General features: G+C 31.1%; 2 protein-coding genes across 2 annotated transcripts; both read left to right on the top strand.

Annotated features, from left to right (window-relative positions):
- Nucleotides 1-238: 238 nt before the first annotated feature.
- Nucleotides 239-1194, top strand: LOC110632655 (osmotin-like protein). The gene has a single exon (XM_021780963.2). The coding sequence runs from the start codon at nucleotides 280-282 to the stop codon at nucleotides 1030-1032; it is 753 nt and encodes a 250-aa protein (XP_021636655.2). The 5' UTR covers nucleotides 239-279; the 3' UTR covers nucleotides 1033-1194.
- Nucleotides 1195-10789: 9595 nt separating this feature from the next.
- Nucleotides 10790-15951, top strand: LOC110632672 (ubiquitin-conjugating enzyme E2 7). Its single transcript, XM_021780983.2, has 6 exons — nucleotides 10790-10939; nucleotides 11027-11129; nucleotides 11857-11954; nucleotides 12046-12146; nucleotides 14638-14715; nucleotides 15609-15951. The coding sequence occupies exons 1-6, from the start codon at nucleotides 10897-10899 to the stop codon at nucleotides 15684-15686; spliced, it is 501 nt and encodes a 166-aa protein (XP_021636675.1). The 5' UTR covers nucleotides 10790-10896; the 3' UTR covers nucleotides 15687-15951.
- Nucleotides 15952-17689: the final 1738 nt, after the last annotated feature.

The following is a 17689-nucleotide window of genomic DNA, read 5'->3' as shown; positions in this document are numbered from 1 at the left end:
CCTTCGCCTCGGTTTCTTCTCACTTTTAGGGCACTCAAGCCCCGGCATTAATATTATAATTATTGTTAAAATAATATTTTATAAATATATTTATTAAAAAAAATATTAAATTTAATATGTATTCCTATGCACATATCAGAAGGGTATTTTAGTATTTGCGTACTCAAAGGGCACGGTCAACGTACGTGGGGAAATCTTCCTACCCGCTCCTCTTGCTTATAAGGACGCACTGCAAGTCCTTTCTCTACTCAAGCTTGTTTCTTTAACAACAGAGCCATAATGGCTGCCACTCTATTCTTCTTTTCTATTACTACTATACTAATACTGAGCCAAGCCACCCCTCCTGGAGTTCAAGGTCTCTTTTTAACCCTAGTCAACAACTGTCCCTTCACTGTCTACCCAGCTATCCAACCCAACTCCGGCCACCCAGTCCTCGAGAAAGGAGGCTTCCCCCTCCCCACTCTCACCCACCGCTCCTTCCCAGCCCCCAATCAGCACTGGTCCGGCCGGATCTGGGCCCGCACCGGCTGCACCCACGCCAACGGTAAGTTCCACTGCGCAACAGGGGATTGCAACCACCAACTAGAGTGCAATGGCCTCGGTGGCGCCAGCCCCGCCACTCTCGCACAGTTCAGCCTTCACCATGGCCACAAAGACTTCTCCTCCTACGGCGTATCTCTCGTCGATGGGTTCAACGTCCCCATGACAGTAACCCCACACGAAGGTCAAGGCGTATGCCCGGTTGTTGGATGCAGAGCGAACTTACTAGCGACGTGCCCAGAGAAGCTGCAGTTGAGGTACCCGGCGGGTCATGGTCCTGTGGTGGCGTGCAAGAGTGGGTGCGAAGCGTTTGGGACAGACGAGCTGTGTTGCAGGAACCACTACAATAGCCCACAAACGTGTAGGGCGTCGAGCTTCTCAGAGTTCTTCAAGCACGCATGCCCGGCCACGTTCACTTACGCACATGACAATCCTTCCCTTATGCATGAGTGCTCGTCGCCACGCGAGCTTAAAGTCATCTTCTGCCACTAGAGGATCTTAATATTAAAATATTAATAATTAACAGTATTATTGGTGGCATTTGTGTGATATGGAAGCCTTTACAACTGAAGAATGTGTTTGTGTATGAGAGATTAAGTGGTAATTAATGTAATATTTGGAGTTCTGTTTAAAAACTTAATGTTCTTGTTTTAATCAACCACTTCATATTAAGTAATTGACAGAAACTAACATAAATTTTATATTAAATAATAATTAATCATAAAAACAGTTAAAAACCTCGAAAGAATAAAAATTGCCAAAATTCAAAGCTCCAGTGACCTGCAAATCCCATAAAGGAGGACGACTGATGTGCGGTGATTGATGAAGACGAAGACCCTTTCTTGATGAGCTTTTCGGTTGGCCTGGCAGACGTCCGATAGGCAAACTATAGTGTAGCGTAACTTATGTGACTAATTAATTAATGTTTAATTAATAAAAAGATTAAAAGATTTAATTGATTATAAATTTTATTTATGAATTTCATTCGCATAATTTAAAAGGTTAAAATAAACTTTGACGAATTAACTAGTGGAAATTTAAAAGTTTGCAAACTTAGCTTTGTAATTATAAAATATATGACACAACATTTGTACCAAATGAAAACTCTATGCTTTGAAGATTAGTTGTTATAATATCATTGAATATATTAATTAAATCTTTAGTTATTTAATTTATATATAAATATATAATTAATTTATTAGTAAATATTTAATTTTTATATTTAAATGAATATATTTAAAAAGAAATTTATTACATTAATTAAATTAAATTAATTATATTTAATAAATTAATATTTATTTGATTTAAAATTATTAAATTAATGATATAATAAAAAATTATGTCAAATATTCTCATTCCACACTTAAATATTATTAAAACAATCTCATATTATCTTAAATTTTTAATATATTTTATTATACACTTCAACTTACACTCAATTCACATAAAATAAAATTAAAATATTTTTTAATTTATTAATATAATAATTTATCGATTAAAATTTAAATAATATTTTAATTTCATATTATAAAAATTAAAATATATTATAAAATATTTATAAAAATTGTGTCAATATTTTAAAATTTTAAAATATTATAAAATTTTTATTTATAAATTTATATATTTCATAAAAAAAATGTAATAATATCTCAATAAATAAATAAATAAATAAATAAATATATATATATATATATATATATATATATATATATATATATATATATATATTTTAGTAATGCAGTGTCCTCGAAGAGAATCTCTGCAGTTCACAGTGGAGGGTCCAATGTGAAACCATGAATTTTGAATTTTGAATTATGAAAAGCACCTTTTTTTTTTATTTTCCTCGATAATTCCCCCTTCTTTTTCACTGTGCCGATCACGTGACAATGTCCGAAGAGTACCATATGTCATCTTTTCACCTTCAACAGCTCTCGTGCTAATTGGGACACTTGCTGCTACGCTGTCCACAAACTGATTCGGTCTAGCTTTGAGTCGATATGGGCCGTTCTGATTTATGGCATGAGACCTCAAATTAAATTAAAATCGAATCGAAATTGAATCGAACAGTTTCGAGTTAATTGCTTTTTTTTTTTTAATTTAAAACATTAAAAATACAGAAAAAAATGTACTATTAAATTTGAACCAGATCAAACTAAAATCAGGACCTGAATCCAACTAAAACCTTCGAGTTTAAGGAAAATAGTGAACCTCGGAACCGGTGATTTCAGACCAGTTCAATTTAGAACTGAATTGTTGGCTAAACTTACTTGTACTTTTAGTCAAAATTATATTTATTTAAAAAATTTTTTTTTTTTTTTTTTTTTTTAAAATTTTTTTTTTTTTTTTTTTTTTATGAAAAAAATTTAAAAAAAAAAAAAAAAATTTTTTTTAATTTTTTTTTTTTTTTTTTTTTTTTTTTTTTTTTTAATAAAAAATAAATAAATTTTAGTATTTAAAATTATAAAAATAATATTTTATTAAATAAAAACTTATTTGATAAGTCAAAAAGTTTAGTCTATGCACACAAATCATTGATAAAAATAAATTATCGTTGATAATTTTAACTTATAAAAATTATAAAACTATCATTTTCATGAAATTTATTATTTCATCGTAAAAAGAGATATTTTAAAAATTTTTTAAAATTAATATAAGTAATAAAGGAAATTAAAAAATAAAAAATTTTCAACTCGCCTCAACCCATCAAAATTGATGGGTTAAAAATTGTAAAGATTTTTAACCCCCAAAAATCTTCCCTATCCCTCAACCCTCCAACATAAAGACTTCATTGATAGTAAAGGCAATATATCTACAAGTCCATACATGCAAGAATACTAACTACATCTTCAGCCATCAGGCTTTAGAAAATAAAGCTCAAAGCTCATATGATTAAGAAACCCATTACAATCAGACAAAAGATCCGAAAAAAAGATCAAGACCCAGAAAATTTGAATGACAACAAAACCCATTACAAGCCCATGAAAATGCAAATCCTATTACAAGCCCAAATGATTCTGAATTCAATATTACCATTCACTGCCAAACTGCATACAATTTCTGAAGCCGTTAATTTAATTTATGTTTCATTTATTTTGTGAGAAATAATTTTATATAAAAATATTTTTTTTATAAATAATATTTTTATAAATTAATATTTTTTAAAAAATATTTTCTGTAAAAATATTTTTATCATTTAGTTATAATATTAAATTAATAATATATATATATATATTTTTTTTCTTACTCTAATAAGATTATTAAAATTTATAAAATAAAAAATAATTTTTTTAAAAAATAATTAAATTTTTTATAAAAAAATAATTTTTATTGATAAAAATTAAAAAATATATATATTATTCATAAAAATATTTTTTATAAAATAAATAAAACATTAATTTAATTTATTTCAAAAACTCAAATGCTATCATATTTTATATCAATAATTTTATATCGAGTTGATGCATCTAAAATAAATTTTGAATTTAGTAATTCTACTAGTGAGTAACAATTATGTCATTTGGCATATCTCTATATTAAACACAGTTGTTTAAGTCAATTAATCTTAGTCCAGGCGTAAGATCTCATATTATTGCCTTTTATTTATTGAATCTCTATATTGCTTTTTTTATTTATTTATTGAGTTGTTATTATTAATTATTTATTTACTCTTTACAGTTATAAATTAATTTGCTTCTGACTTTTTAAAGGCATAGTTTTTTAAATCAACCATGTTAAAATGGTTATAATTCTATGGACTAGCTTGTGATGTAAGGAAGACACATGGCTCAGCTGGGTGATAAGGACTTTGGATTCAAAGAGTTATGCGATAATGTGCCTTGTGGGCATTGATGTTCGAAAAATCACATGGTCTAATCATGTAAAACCTCATAGTCGTGGTGATCATTGCTGTCTAAAAGATTGCACAGCTCCACGATCGTGTTGACGTTGAGAACTGTTTTACCTAGTGACTATTTTATTCATATTTTGATTAGAAATCCTAATTGTATTACACAAAGCTATATCTTATACTATAGGGAAGGGATATAATTTTATTTTGGGACCCTTACAACCCTAGCTATATAAAAGGTTATCCTTAGTATAACTTTGAGAAGAGTGCAAAAGCTACAAGTCTTGAGGCAGGATTTTCTCATGGTGAACGAAAGTAGGTGGCTTTGTCGATATAGGCCAAATTGCCAAACCAACCAAACCCCCCCCCCCCCCCCATCCCCCCGACCCACAAGCCAAGAATAAATGAAAGAAGATTATGATTAAGATTATTAATTTTATTAATTATTAATCTCTACTAAAAGTTAAGTTATCTTTCTTCTACTACTAATGACTATATCATATCATTTCATTTCCATAACAACAACACAATCACACTGAGGTAGACCCATTAAAAAAAAAAAAAAAAAAAAAAACAGACCATAAAGAATAGTCCATTAGAAAACCTAAATCCCATTGCACAACAGCAATAATATAATAAATAAATAAGAGAATCTCCCCCCACCACACAAGGCATAACTAGCATCAAAAGTCATTCCTTAACCATCACTAAGTAGCAGTTAGGATTTTTCCATGGGCTACTAACCAAAGAAACAATTTGATATGTTCAGGACACTTCCACCTCTAAACTAGATCCCACAAAAAAAAAAAAAAAGAGAGAGAGAGAGAAGGGTAAGCTGATCGAATAGTGAATCACCATGCTTAGAAAAAGACCAGGACGATGCATCCTTTGAAGCAGACTAGAAGGAGGTAAAATGCTTACAATTGAATCCTCATTACAGCAGGAAGAAAGGGCAAGAAAAGATAGCATCTCTACCCCTAAATAGAATCCACAAAAAATGATACTGAGGCATCTAAATATGTTAGCATCAACTAACTAAGCTGATGATAAGAGGGAATCTATATATCTTTCCAAAACTTAACATTATATCCATTTTGGACAACCCAGGGCAAATCATTAAGAGCCAAGGACTGGACAGATACCACCTATCTCCATGATGATGACCCTTTTCTTTTGGATGACTGTAAATGAAAACTTAAAATTTCTGTAACATATTACGTAAAAATTCTACTTTACAAGAAAAATTATTAGGTGCACTCGGTGCACATGCACTATCTTTTATAATCATGTGGGACTAACTTTCTACATTATAGGGTGGACTCGCTTTCTGTGAGAGATAAGGTACTCCCAGTGCATCTAATAATTAGCCACTTCATAAACTCTCAATCCTTCCAGAGATATTAAAGTCTACCTTCATAAGGAAAGAAATAATTAACTAAACGCATATGACAAAGACCCAAACCACCCCAAGACTTAGGAGAGCAAACAATATCTTAACGAACTAAGGAAGGTCGTAATCGGCTGAAAAACTCCAAATAAAACTCCTAGTAAGTCATTCAATTACCAAACAAATAAAATTAGAAAGTCAAGCAGTCTGCATAGTATGAGCTGAAATAGCGTTAAACATAACCTTTAGCCAAAGTTACTTTACCAGTAAAAGACAAAAGTTTGCTCTTCTAATAACTTTTTGGAAAATCTTCTCTACCAAGGGAAAGTAGGATGAGAAACCCAAGAATGTAACACTGAAACTCTTAAAAAGATACCCATGTTATTTGTAAATTGGAAATGAAAATTGTATCCTGTACATAATCGCACCTCAGATTTAGTTTATTTTAATCATGCATGGAGTTTTAAAATATATAATTTGTTTATAATTTTTTTGATATTATTTAAAAATGATCATATTACAATTTAATTAATTATAATTATCGTGATGTGTAATATATTTTATGTATTAATATTATTATTTAATATTAATATATATAATTTAAAATATCTTCTATGCAAAGTAATTTACTCAATAAAGGGAGAGACTATAGAGAGAGGGGTTCTATCTTCTCTCTAGAAAAACCTTCTTCTTTTTCTTCTTCATCTTCTTCTTCTTCTTCTTTCTCTTTTCCTTTCTTCCTTTAGATCTCTTCTATGAATGGCTATCGGTGAATTTCTCACTCATGGCTATCCCTAGATCATTGTTTATTTATTTTTGTTATTTTTTGTTATTTTTTTCCCAATAAACTCCTAGATCTATGTTCGTTTAGAACATATATAGGTTTATCTCCTTAAATTTTGTCCGTTAAAAATATATTTGAGCTCTCTTACATATTGCGGTCCTACTTTCCTGGGGTTCTATTATCTCTTCCTTAGCAGAGTTTTATTTTTGTTTCTTTCCATATTTGATGAGCTCTTTGGCAAAATACAATGTGGACCATTAACTCATTTTTATTGGTGAATTTACATATTTAAGTACGAGCAATGATCTTTCATTAATAGAGACTGATAGTGCAACATATTCTTCCATTGATGTTTAGTTATTTAAACTCTTCTATAGGCCACAAATAGTAAGTTTCTGAAAGGGCTATATTACAAAAAATTTATTTAATTGTTCAAAATGAAAAACGAATGGTTATTAGCTGAAGTCCAAAATAAAAAATGTCTAGCTATTACTCGGAAGATTATTCTCCTCTACCTGTATCATCTCTTAACAAAAGTTTTTAATCGTATATATTTATTTTTTGCCAAAGGCCCATTTTAACACTTGAAGTATGCTCAAAGAGTCAATTGAGCGAGTCCCATTAAGTTCTTATACTCATAAAATTCAATAGTCAAACCCTATTTAAATGGTGTTAATTTATACTGTTAATAAAAGAGTAAAATAACATTACAATTCAAAATAATAATAATAATAACATTGCAAGACACAAAATAATTAAAATAGTTATAAATATAAAAGTTGAAATTTAAATAAAAAATTAAAGCAAATGAAAAGAAACTCATATTATCCTTCAATATCTTGGCAACTAAACACTAAAACCCAAGCTTTCCTTCAATTTTTTGACAACCAAACACCAAAAACAAAGGCCAACATCGATTTCTCTCATTTGTTTCTATACCGATCAATAATTAAAGTATTATTAAAAATTTATGAATATCAAATCTTCAATTTAAATAAAAAATACAGCAAACAAAAAGAAATTCAGATTTTCTTTTAATTTTTTGGCAACTAAACACCAAAAATAATGGCCAGCAGTCAACTTACACACACGCTACGCCTCCGATGCTCTTTCACTGCACGCAAACTCAAATGACGACCAATAACAGTAGTGCTTTTTTTACTTTTGGATTTGAACTTCCATTCCCATCTAAAAACCATGTGCAAACTATTCAAAGCTGAAGTAAAGTTTCAGCTTCCTAAAGACAAACATAAACTTGAATTTCCCACTCTCGCCTTTAAACCTTGAATCCTAATCTCCAAAATGGGTTCTGGAGATAACAACAACAATAACAATTAGGGCTTAATGGGCTTGGCCAATGACCAACACCAGGACACCAAGATTTGATTCCAAGATGAAGATGAAGAGCTTACAGAATTACTCCATCAAAGTAAGAATAAGTGACAAACTAAGAGCATATATGTCTTTCATCTTGAGATGGTAATTTAGATCTGATTGAGCAAAATTTCACTTGATAAATTTAGCAAAAACATATTGAAAAGAATGTTTTAAAGGGAAACACAAAATGAATATTTTTTGTTTACTAGGTAGAAATTTATTTCCCTCTAGAAGAATGAGGAAGAAGAAAAGATGATAGGAATGAATTTCTTAAATTTTTAATTTTAAAAGTTTTAAAATAATATTTTATTAATTTTTTTTTCTAAAGATAGAAATTCAATTACAAAAACTAAGTGGGTAGTTCACCCATTGCAAAATGATACTGAAGTACATAATCAGAAACAAAATCGAACATGTAATGCCTTTTGAGCCATATAGTGAACTACTTTGTTACAAGTACGCTTAACAATTGTAAAAACAACCTTGTCAAAGTATGAAACGAAGTGAAGGATATCCTGTACCAGATTATCAATGTCAATAGGAATCCCACCTCCTTTAAGGGCATTGAACATAATTTCTGAATCTCCTTCTATCTAAATATCTCTTAGTCCTCTTTGAAGAGCCAACTAGATTGCATCACGATAGGCCAAGCTCTCTAGGACTAGGGGATCTAAATGGAAGGGATCTAACTTACAAAACTAATCAATAATGCTACTTCTGCAATCCCAAACCACTATACCCACAACACCTTTAGGAGATTCCAGAGAAAAATCGACACCTTCAAAGGTAAGGAGATTGCTCAAGTTTTCTTCCATATGGCATCTAGATTTTGCTGCAATAAGGGTCTAGGGCCAGCTGTGTCATCAAATGAAGAGGCTCGTTGAATTGTCCGAGCAATGTAATAGCCTGATTTAATTAAGTACTGCCCTTTTTAATCAAAGTATCAAACAATTTTATTAGCTTGTTTGAACAAGCCTATCAAAATCGCAAGGATGTTTTGTACTTCGTCTCCTTGACAGTGGCTACGAAGAACTTCTAGACCCAATTGTTAGAGTTTGTATTAATCAACTGTGATGCCCATACAACATTGGGGTTATGAGTTTCCTTCACTAAGGGAGAAGAAGGAAAGCTTTTCGGAATCCAGCGATGCTCTTTACACAGAATAGCTTGTCCGTCCCCCATTTGCTATTTCGCCACTTTATCCAAAACTTGCCTTCCCCATAAGATGCTTCGCCATCCCCATGAGGGTCTGTTGCCCAATTGCGCTTGTAGGAAGGAGGAGTAAGGGAAATATCTCCTTTTAAGCAATCTAGCCAATAGAGAATTAGGATTTGACATGATGCGCCATCCTTACTTAGCTAATAATGCCATATTAAAACTTGTTAAGTTCTTGAATCATAGTCCTCTTTTAGCTTTTAGATCACACATGGAGTACCAAGAATCCTGATGAATCTTCATTTCCTCTTGCTTTTGGCCCTACCAAAAATTAGAAACCGCCGAGTAAAGTAAATGGCAAAGGCTGGCAGGGAGGCGAAATGATGACATTGCATAGACTGGAATGATAATAGTAACTGCCTTTAAGAACTTCTCTACCCCCTTTTGATAAAAGTTATTCCTTCCATCCCATTGTTTTGTTATAAACACGATCTCTTATGGTGGAAAAGATATGTTCTTTTGAGTGAGGAATCTCTATAGGAAGGCCTAGGAATTTGTCTAGCCTATCAACTCTGGTAATATTAAGGATAGATGTAATTCTCTGCTGAAGATCACAAGGAGTATTATCACTGAAAACTAGACTAGACTTGATTTGGCAAAATTAATTGTTGACCACTAACCTCTGCATAATCTGATAGCAGTTGTTTAATCTTCCTCATCTCACCCAAGGTGAGAAAAAATGACTGAGTCGTGTGAGAAAAGAAGGTGTGTCATAGCCGAACCTCTTTTGGATATGCTAACACCATGTAGTTCTGACTTCTTGATGTTGTGGACCAATCCCTCTACTCAAATCAGGAATAAAAATAGAGATAGAGGATCTTGTTGTCTAAGACCCCGAGAAGGCTTAAGAAAACTCTACCGACGTCCATTGATCTAAAAAGTGTAGGAGACTATACTGACACACTCTATAATCCATGATATCCATTTAGTATGAAAACCAAAGCAATTAAGCATATAATGAAGGTATGACCATCCGACACACTTGCATGCCTTGCTCACAAAATTTATAATCACGTGATAAAATTGAAATATAAGAAATTTGATTGGACCTAAATTTTATTTAAAGGTTTAATTGACAATTAGATAATATTTTAAGGGCGAAAATGAGCTTTTTAGCTTGTAACTTTTTCTTTATAGGGCTGTGTTGATACTGGCGTTGAAACGAGAAAATTATTTTTTTAAATGTATTAGTTAGGGAGCATTAAAAAATAATTTAAAATTAAATTTGATAAATTTTAATAATAAGAATACTAAAATAATAAAATAAATTTTTTCAAATTATTTTTTTCAACACCATTAAAATTCTATTTAACATTGGGTTTTATAATTTAAAACTACTTTTCTGAATAAAAATATTATTTTAAATATTATTAAGGAAAATAATTCTAAAAAAAATTATATTATTATTTTAATATTCTTATAATTAAAATAGATCAAATTTAATTTTTAATTATTTTTTAATATTATTTAATAATATATTTAAAAAATAAATACCAAATACATCCTAATACATTTCTATTCAAGAAACAGATAGGACTTTTCAAACTCAATTTCAAACAGCCACCACATTATTATAATTATTAACGAATTGCTTAATTTTTTATTTAAAAGAAATATAATTTAAAATGCGAGTCCACGTGGCAACTGGTCTTTCTATAAATGCCCACGAATTGTCGGCTTTTTAATTTCTTCGTTCATTCGTTTCTCTCTCTAGAACGTTCTTTCTCTGTCTAAAGCTCTTCTAATATGGCATCTCAAGCCAGCCTGCTCCTTCAAAAACAGCTTAAAGGTATGTAGCTATTGCTTTTTGTTTCGTTTTCTTGAGGGATTTTGGATCGGCGTTTGATTTAATTGATCGGGGTTTTGGTGGGTGCAGATCTTTGTAAAAATCCGGTGGATGGGTTCTCCGCGGGCTTGGTTGATGAGAATAATATCTTTGAATGGAGCGTTACCATTATTGGACCGCCTGATACGCTTTAGTATGTGTTGTTTTCTGCAACTTGATTAGCTTAAAGCTCTTTTCTTTTCTTGGTGATTGTGTTTGATTAGATAGGATTGGGGGAGGGGTGAAATTGTTGCTTTTTATAGGCGTTTGGAAATTTGATTAATTCAGCTGGAATTTTATTGAGAGTGGGTGGTTTTGATTTGATATGTGCTTGTTTTAGGGTTTTAGCCTGATCATGGAGTTGATGTTATCATAATCTTCGGTTGTTGTGGCTTTTTCTGAGAAACTATAGGAATATAAATTATTTGACGAGTTTGAGAATGATCTTGATAATCAATCCCTGTTTGAGTTCTAAAATTTTGTGAATATCGATTTTTTTTTCTTAGCTTTCAAGCAGGATGATTGATTGGAGTTAAGAGTTAGTAAAAGCTTGTTTTTTTTTATTCCTATCTATTGGTTTAACTTCTTAATTGTGTTCTTACAAGAGTTATATTTTTTCTTTTTGCTTTTGAAAGTTTGATAAATGGACCTTATTCGTTTGGTGGCCTGCAAGTCTGTGTGGCATTATTGTTTGTTTAGTTACTTTGATGATTAGTTGTTTCTAGTATTTCAGTTTTCATGGCTACTTGAAAAAGTGATTTATTATCATCATCACTAATTATCTTTTCAGTGTTCTGTGTGATTAACTAGAGCATTTATCTAGCTTAGTGTAGAGTCCTTGAATGATCATTTCCTTTTACTTACAAATCCTATGATGGCAGTGAAGGGGGATTTTTTAATGCCATAATGAGCTTTCCATCCAATTATCCAAACAGCCCTCCAACTGTGAAGTTTACCTCAGAGATATGGCATCCTAATGGTTGGTTGATTTTCAACTTATTGTAAATTTGGTTCTCTGTACTTCATATTGCAATGCTCATGATTTGTTTTGGTCCTTGCTTGATTTGCAGTTTATCCTGATGGGCGTGTTTGCATATCAATTCTTCATCCTCCAGGTGATGATCCAAATGGCTATGAGCTTGCAAGCGAACGCTGGATGCCTGTCCATACAGTATGTCATATAATTGCTAACAATTAATGTCTCCTTTCTGCATTTTGATTAATGGAGTTTTGAAGGCAAACTTGAAACATTTATTTTGAAAATTACAGATTGAATGCTAATATTTTGACTAATTTTGAAGCATAGTTGCCAAATAGAGATTCAAGGCAGGAAATGAAATCCTGATTTGTTAATCTAGAATTGAATATATTGCAAAATTTGGTGCAAATTCTTAAAAGCAATTAAATTCGGCAGTACATATTTTCAAAATCAACTTAAAATTGCATACGTCAATGTAAAGAATCAAAATATGAAATATTCGATAATTATATTATTATATAGTCTAACAGAAAAAAAAAAAAATAATATACTAAGGTTTAGTTTCAATTAATGTTATGACATAAAAAATGTTAGATTTGAACGTGAAGCAATTAAAGTTTTCAATTTAATCCCTGACAATCTTTTCCTCAAATGCCTTTTAATTTATCAATGAAAGTGTTTAAAGGACGTCTTTATCAAGTATAGCAATTTTAAGTTAAAATTTTAATAGACAACAACAATTACAATGTGAAATAAAGTTATAATTTTTGGTCTCAGATCTAAAAATTTTATCAAAACCTTCTTACATGATACTCTACTGTTTCATGCAAACTACAGGTCAAATTAAATGTTGTGTATGTAATGAAAGTTCTGAACAAATTTTGTCAAACAAATTGAGAGACATTTCTTATAGAAAACCCTTCCAAGTTTGAATTGAAATCATAAAATTGTTCAAGGTTTGAATTGTAATGGTTTAGTTGTTTCTTGTTAGGACGGTAACTTAAATTGATCCTTTGCTGTAGTTTTTTAAATATTTCTTGTGATAGAGTATGATAAAGCACAATATCAGACAATCCACTAACACAATATCTGTAAAACAAAAATAATAAAATGGCAACACATAACATCTACAACAATATATTGTAGACTATCAATAAATTAAGCTAACGGTATACAATCAGGTAGAAGTAACAGTAGTGCAGTATAAATAGAACAAGGAAAATAAACTCATAGCTGTCCCTCTATTGGAGGTTTTTTTTTCTTCTTTTTTTTTTTTGGGGGGGGGGGGGTTGGGTGGGTGGCTGGAGGGGCAATGAAAAAAATTAAAAAATGAATGTCCATTCTGAAGTGAGGGATATTGAGTTAAAATTTACCTTGTGCTCTTTGGGCTGGCTAATTTCAAATGAAGACTGAAGGGAAAAGGCAGAAACTAGGTAAAAGAAGAAGGCTGAGAGTTTGTTTAGTGATTATGAACAACAAAAAAGTCTTATGTTGCTTTTAAGTTTAATTAATAGTCTCGAGAGAGATTTTATCAGGCCCGTTTCACAATAAAGTAAGGTAGAAATAATTAAACTTGATTTTTAAACTAGTTAGGTTCAATTGGATTTGGGTTGGACCTATGAAAAAGGAATCAATACATTCGGCCTATCCAATTCTGTTGATTCAGCATTGATTCATGGTAATAGGCAGTTCTTTAGATGGATTTGTATCAACGAGGGGATAGAGAGGATCAAAACTATTTGATGGATTTGAATCGAGAACTGGCTGATTCTAAGTTAAAAGAACAGAATTTCATAACAATATCGAGGATACAGTTTATAACCCAATTGAAGGAAGGGAAAAATATGTCTCTTTTATGTTTGAGTGCTGGAGAACTTAGGATTCTGAGTGGTCTTGAAGCAGACTCTGGAACCAAAGCAACTTGTTTGATTATCAAAATGGCTTTTTGAACAAGTGTGTATGCAAGATTGCAAGATGCTGTTTCTGTAGAATAATTTTATGCTTCTAGAAGTTGCTTTTTCTTCGATATGTTTATAGTTATTTGCTTCCTGTGCATTTTAAGTTGAATCCTTAATAAGACTACTGAATATAGTGCTACGGTGAGTGTTGGCCTTATTTACAATTGATAACCTTTTTCTTTCTTTCCAAAGTATATCGAGAAAGCAAATAGTATCGAGATAGATGGATTTCACCATAACCTAACTGTCTTCAAACTCCAAAACAACCTTGACCTGGAATGTCAATTGCTTTTATTTTCTGCTTTCAAATTTTGTTTTTTCTATACGTACCTTTTTAAATTGTCAAAATCAATCACCAACAATTTATGTCAAGAAATCAATTAGGTAGCAAAGGACTATGGGGGTATGATAATTACTGTGAATTATATCAGGCTATTGTCTTGATTATATGCAATTGAAAGGATTCAATTGGTGAGGGTGGATGTACCTTGAGATGCATCAATGACCTCCCATTTTCTCTCTTCCTTTTTTTTTTTAAATGGAATAAAATTTTTTTTTTCCATGTTTTCCATTGGCTTTGCAATTACAACCAGTGTCCTTATTTGTAATGCTACTATAATGAAATACCTTTCTGTTCCCTTCATCATTTGAGAACCCAAAATTGGTTATTTTTGCATATATAATCATATTTGTGGAGTATGATGAATCTTTCCATTTCCGGGCAGGTTGAAAGTATAGTGTTGAGTATCATATCAATGCTTTCTAGTCCTAATGATGAATCTCCAGCAAATGTTGAAGCTGCAGTAAGTGATAATTGAATTTCTTGTTACTGTCTTGTATTTTGGCAACTTAACTCTGTTCAGTGGTGTTTTTAATGTTTTTGTTATTTCATTTGCATGTAAATCCTTCTTGTGGATTATATATGAAATTAGCTAGTTGTGGAAGGGGCTTTTGATGGATCATACACGAAATTGCCAAATCTAATATTGTTTTTGATTGAACAAAGTTTGCATATTGTTGCTTCCAGTTGCCAATAGGATGTCATTTTCTGAATTTTTTGTGCTGCATATTCTGAATGCTTATACATTGGTTAAGTATTCTTGAGAAAGTTTCATTGTATTATCTTTGTTGCAAATGGTGTTTGCTACTTTACTTTTCCTGGGGGCTTGCTGCTCGGTGCATTGTGTATGTTTATTGACATCAGATATTTCTGGAATCAAATTGTTCATTCCGTACATTTGATTATAGTTTCAATTCCACTAATCCTTGGAATTAATTCAATCATACGCCTGTTTGATGCTAACAGGACAAAGTGGGCTGGTTTTATTGTTCTCAACTTTTTGTTCTCTATGAGACAAGTGTACATAGAAATCAGAAGCTGCTAAACATGACCACATAGGACACATTATCTATAAATATTTTCTAATTGTGTGATATGTGTTTATGGATTACAGCTTCTCATCAAATTACTGAACTGCTTTCTCTTCTAAGCAATAAATTGATGCCATGTGTTGGATTGTTTTTGTTATTTGTTATTTGTTATCATGGTCGGGAAGTCAGTTGCTTGATAATTTGGCAAAAGATTTTACAAACTTCAATTGTGTCCTTTTGGTAAAAAAAAAAAAAAAAAAAAGAAGGAAAGAGAAGCTTTGCTTACCTAAATTTGTTTCAACTTATATTTGCATCTCTTATGCAGAAGGAATGGAGAGAAAGGAGAGAGGAGTTCAAGAAAAAAGTTAGCCGCTGCGTGAGAAAATCACAAGAAATGTTATGATCCTTTACAGGCGTTTCTTTGCTGTTCGTGTGTATCAAGTGAATGTCTTAATTTTATGGTGGGTTTTTGTGGGGAAGGGGGGAGGGGGATTGGATCACTGGGTAATTTATCCTTGTAGAACACAATTGAATTCTCACTCCTATCTCTTCATTCACCTTTTCCTTTGAATGGTCATTGTTATAACTCAAGAACGGTACTGTACTTTAAGACATTTTGGTTAGTGTTCATCTCAAGTGTTCTTGTGGGCCAATATTTCATGTTTTAAGTGATTGTCTCTTTGAATTTTGATTTTGTTCAGTTTGGGTTATGGGATGGAGTTAGTTTTGGTTATGGCATTCCAGAGTAATGAAATTGTTTACAGGAACATGAAATGGTAATATAATATGAGGTTATGCTTTGTTATTTCAGTGGTGGATATTACAAAGCTGGTGTCTAATCAAAGCTCTTAAGTTCATTATACTTGGAGGATGAATTACAATTAAATCATGTATTGTTTTTCCTTTAAAATTAATTTTCATAAATGAATTTTTACCTTTGATGAAAACACCTCTCATCTCTTATTAACTGACTTATAGGTTACAAGTTTAGGTGCCAAAGATGACGCTAGTTTAAAACTCTCTAATTTGTTCTCCCTCATCCGTGTCAACAAAAAGCAGTCTCTAATTCTTCTAAATTTTACTCTCTATTGGCCAATGGAAATAAAAGGAAGATTAAAGGGAAGATTCTTGGTTAATAATCCCTTGTGATTGAAGTTTCCCCCTTTATTGATCTATTTCTATAGCGTGAAGAAGCATTGAAGATTGATTATTGAAGGAGAATTTATGCTATCTCAGCTATAGAAGAAGCCGTCCAAATTGGATGTAAAAGATGAAGCACTGATTTTGGCTACTTAAGGTGATTTGGAAATGTAAAAGATGAAGCACTTGATTTTGGCTACTCAAGGTGATTTGGAAAAAACAAGTTACGCAATAATAGTTTGAATATGTGCCTTTTGATATGTTTTATTCAGAATTTAAGTAGTTTTTAAATTTTTTTATTATTTAAAAGAAAATTTAAAAAATATGGGCCATTAATTTTTTTTATTTTAATTAGGACAATAAAAAAAAATTGTAAGTTTTTACGATATATATAAGCCTTAAAAATAACTTCATAAGAGTGTGCCACTTAATTCAATAAGAGTGCTTAAAAAATTGTCACTGTGGCATAACCTTTTTTTATAAGTATATATTTATATTTTTTATATAAAAAATTAACATAATTAAATATCAGCTTTTATTTAAATTTTTTAGATTTCAACTACTAATATCTTATCTTATATAAATAAATTATTATTTATATCTTTCAAGAATTTAAAATTTTTAAATTTATAATTTCAAACATTGTAATAAAAAATAATTATTTATGATATGTCATGTGGGTCAATATTTTTATTATAAAATAAGTCACATATATAGCATATCAACTCAACAATAATACTCTCCTAAATTTAATTTCAAATTTGAATAAAATTTCTATAAGCCACTCAATTTTAACATTTTTTTGCCAAAATTAAATTGTTGGGATTAAAACGCAAAAGCATATGAAAGTTTTTGTTTTGTTTTTTTTTTTTTTTTTATGATTTGGCCATATATATATATACACACACAAACACACCCGAACACAACAAATCTTCAACATGAATTCTTTCACCTTTACTTTGAGAGGCAAATGAATGAGGGTGAAAGTGTAATGACGGTGGCACAAGATACCAAAGCAGTTAAAATCTGGAGGACGGTGAGGGTGAGCATGAGCTGAAATGGATGAAAGCCATAGGTCCAACTAAAATCTGGAGGACGGTGAGGGTGAGCATGAGCTGAAATGGATGAAAGCCATAGGTCCAACCATTGCAGCTAAAAGTGGCTGCAACCTCTATTCAATCCATTTGTGAGATAAAGTTTAAATCTTTGCAAACATTGTAGATCAGCTGCCTTCATCTAAAAATTAAACATTCCCATCTTCCATTT

Source organism: Hevea brasiliensis, chromosome 6, assembly GCF_030052815.1.
Source record: "Hevea brasiliensis isolate MT/VB/25A 57/8 chromosome 6, ASM3005281v1, whole genome shotgun sequence".
Classification (NCBI taxonomy): domain Eukaryota; kingdom Viridiplantae; phylum Streptophyta; class Magnoliopsida; order Malpighiales; family Euphorbiaceae; genus Hevea; species Hevea brasiliensis.
Note: the sequence above shows the minus strand (reverse complement) of the source record. Positions and strands in the feature narration are given on the sequence as shown.

Coding starts and splice junctions, on each gene's coding strand:
- LOC110632655 (XM_021780963.2), top strand. CDS start 280: ATGGCTGCCACTCTATTCTTCTTTTCTATTACTACTATACTAATACTG.
- LOC110632672 (XM_021780983.2), top strand. CDS start 10,897: ATGGCATCTCAAGCCAGCCTGCTCCTTCAAAAACAGCTTAAAG. Junction 10,940..11,026: donor CCTTCAAAAACAGCTTAAAG/GTATGTAGCTAT, acceptor TGGTGGGTGCAG/ATCTTTGTAAAAATCCGGTG. Junction 14,716..15,608: donor CAGCAAATGTTGAAGCTGCA/GTAAGTGATAAT, acceptor TCTCTTATGCAG/AAGGAATGGAGAGAAAGGAG.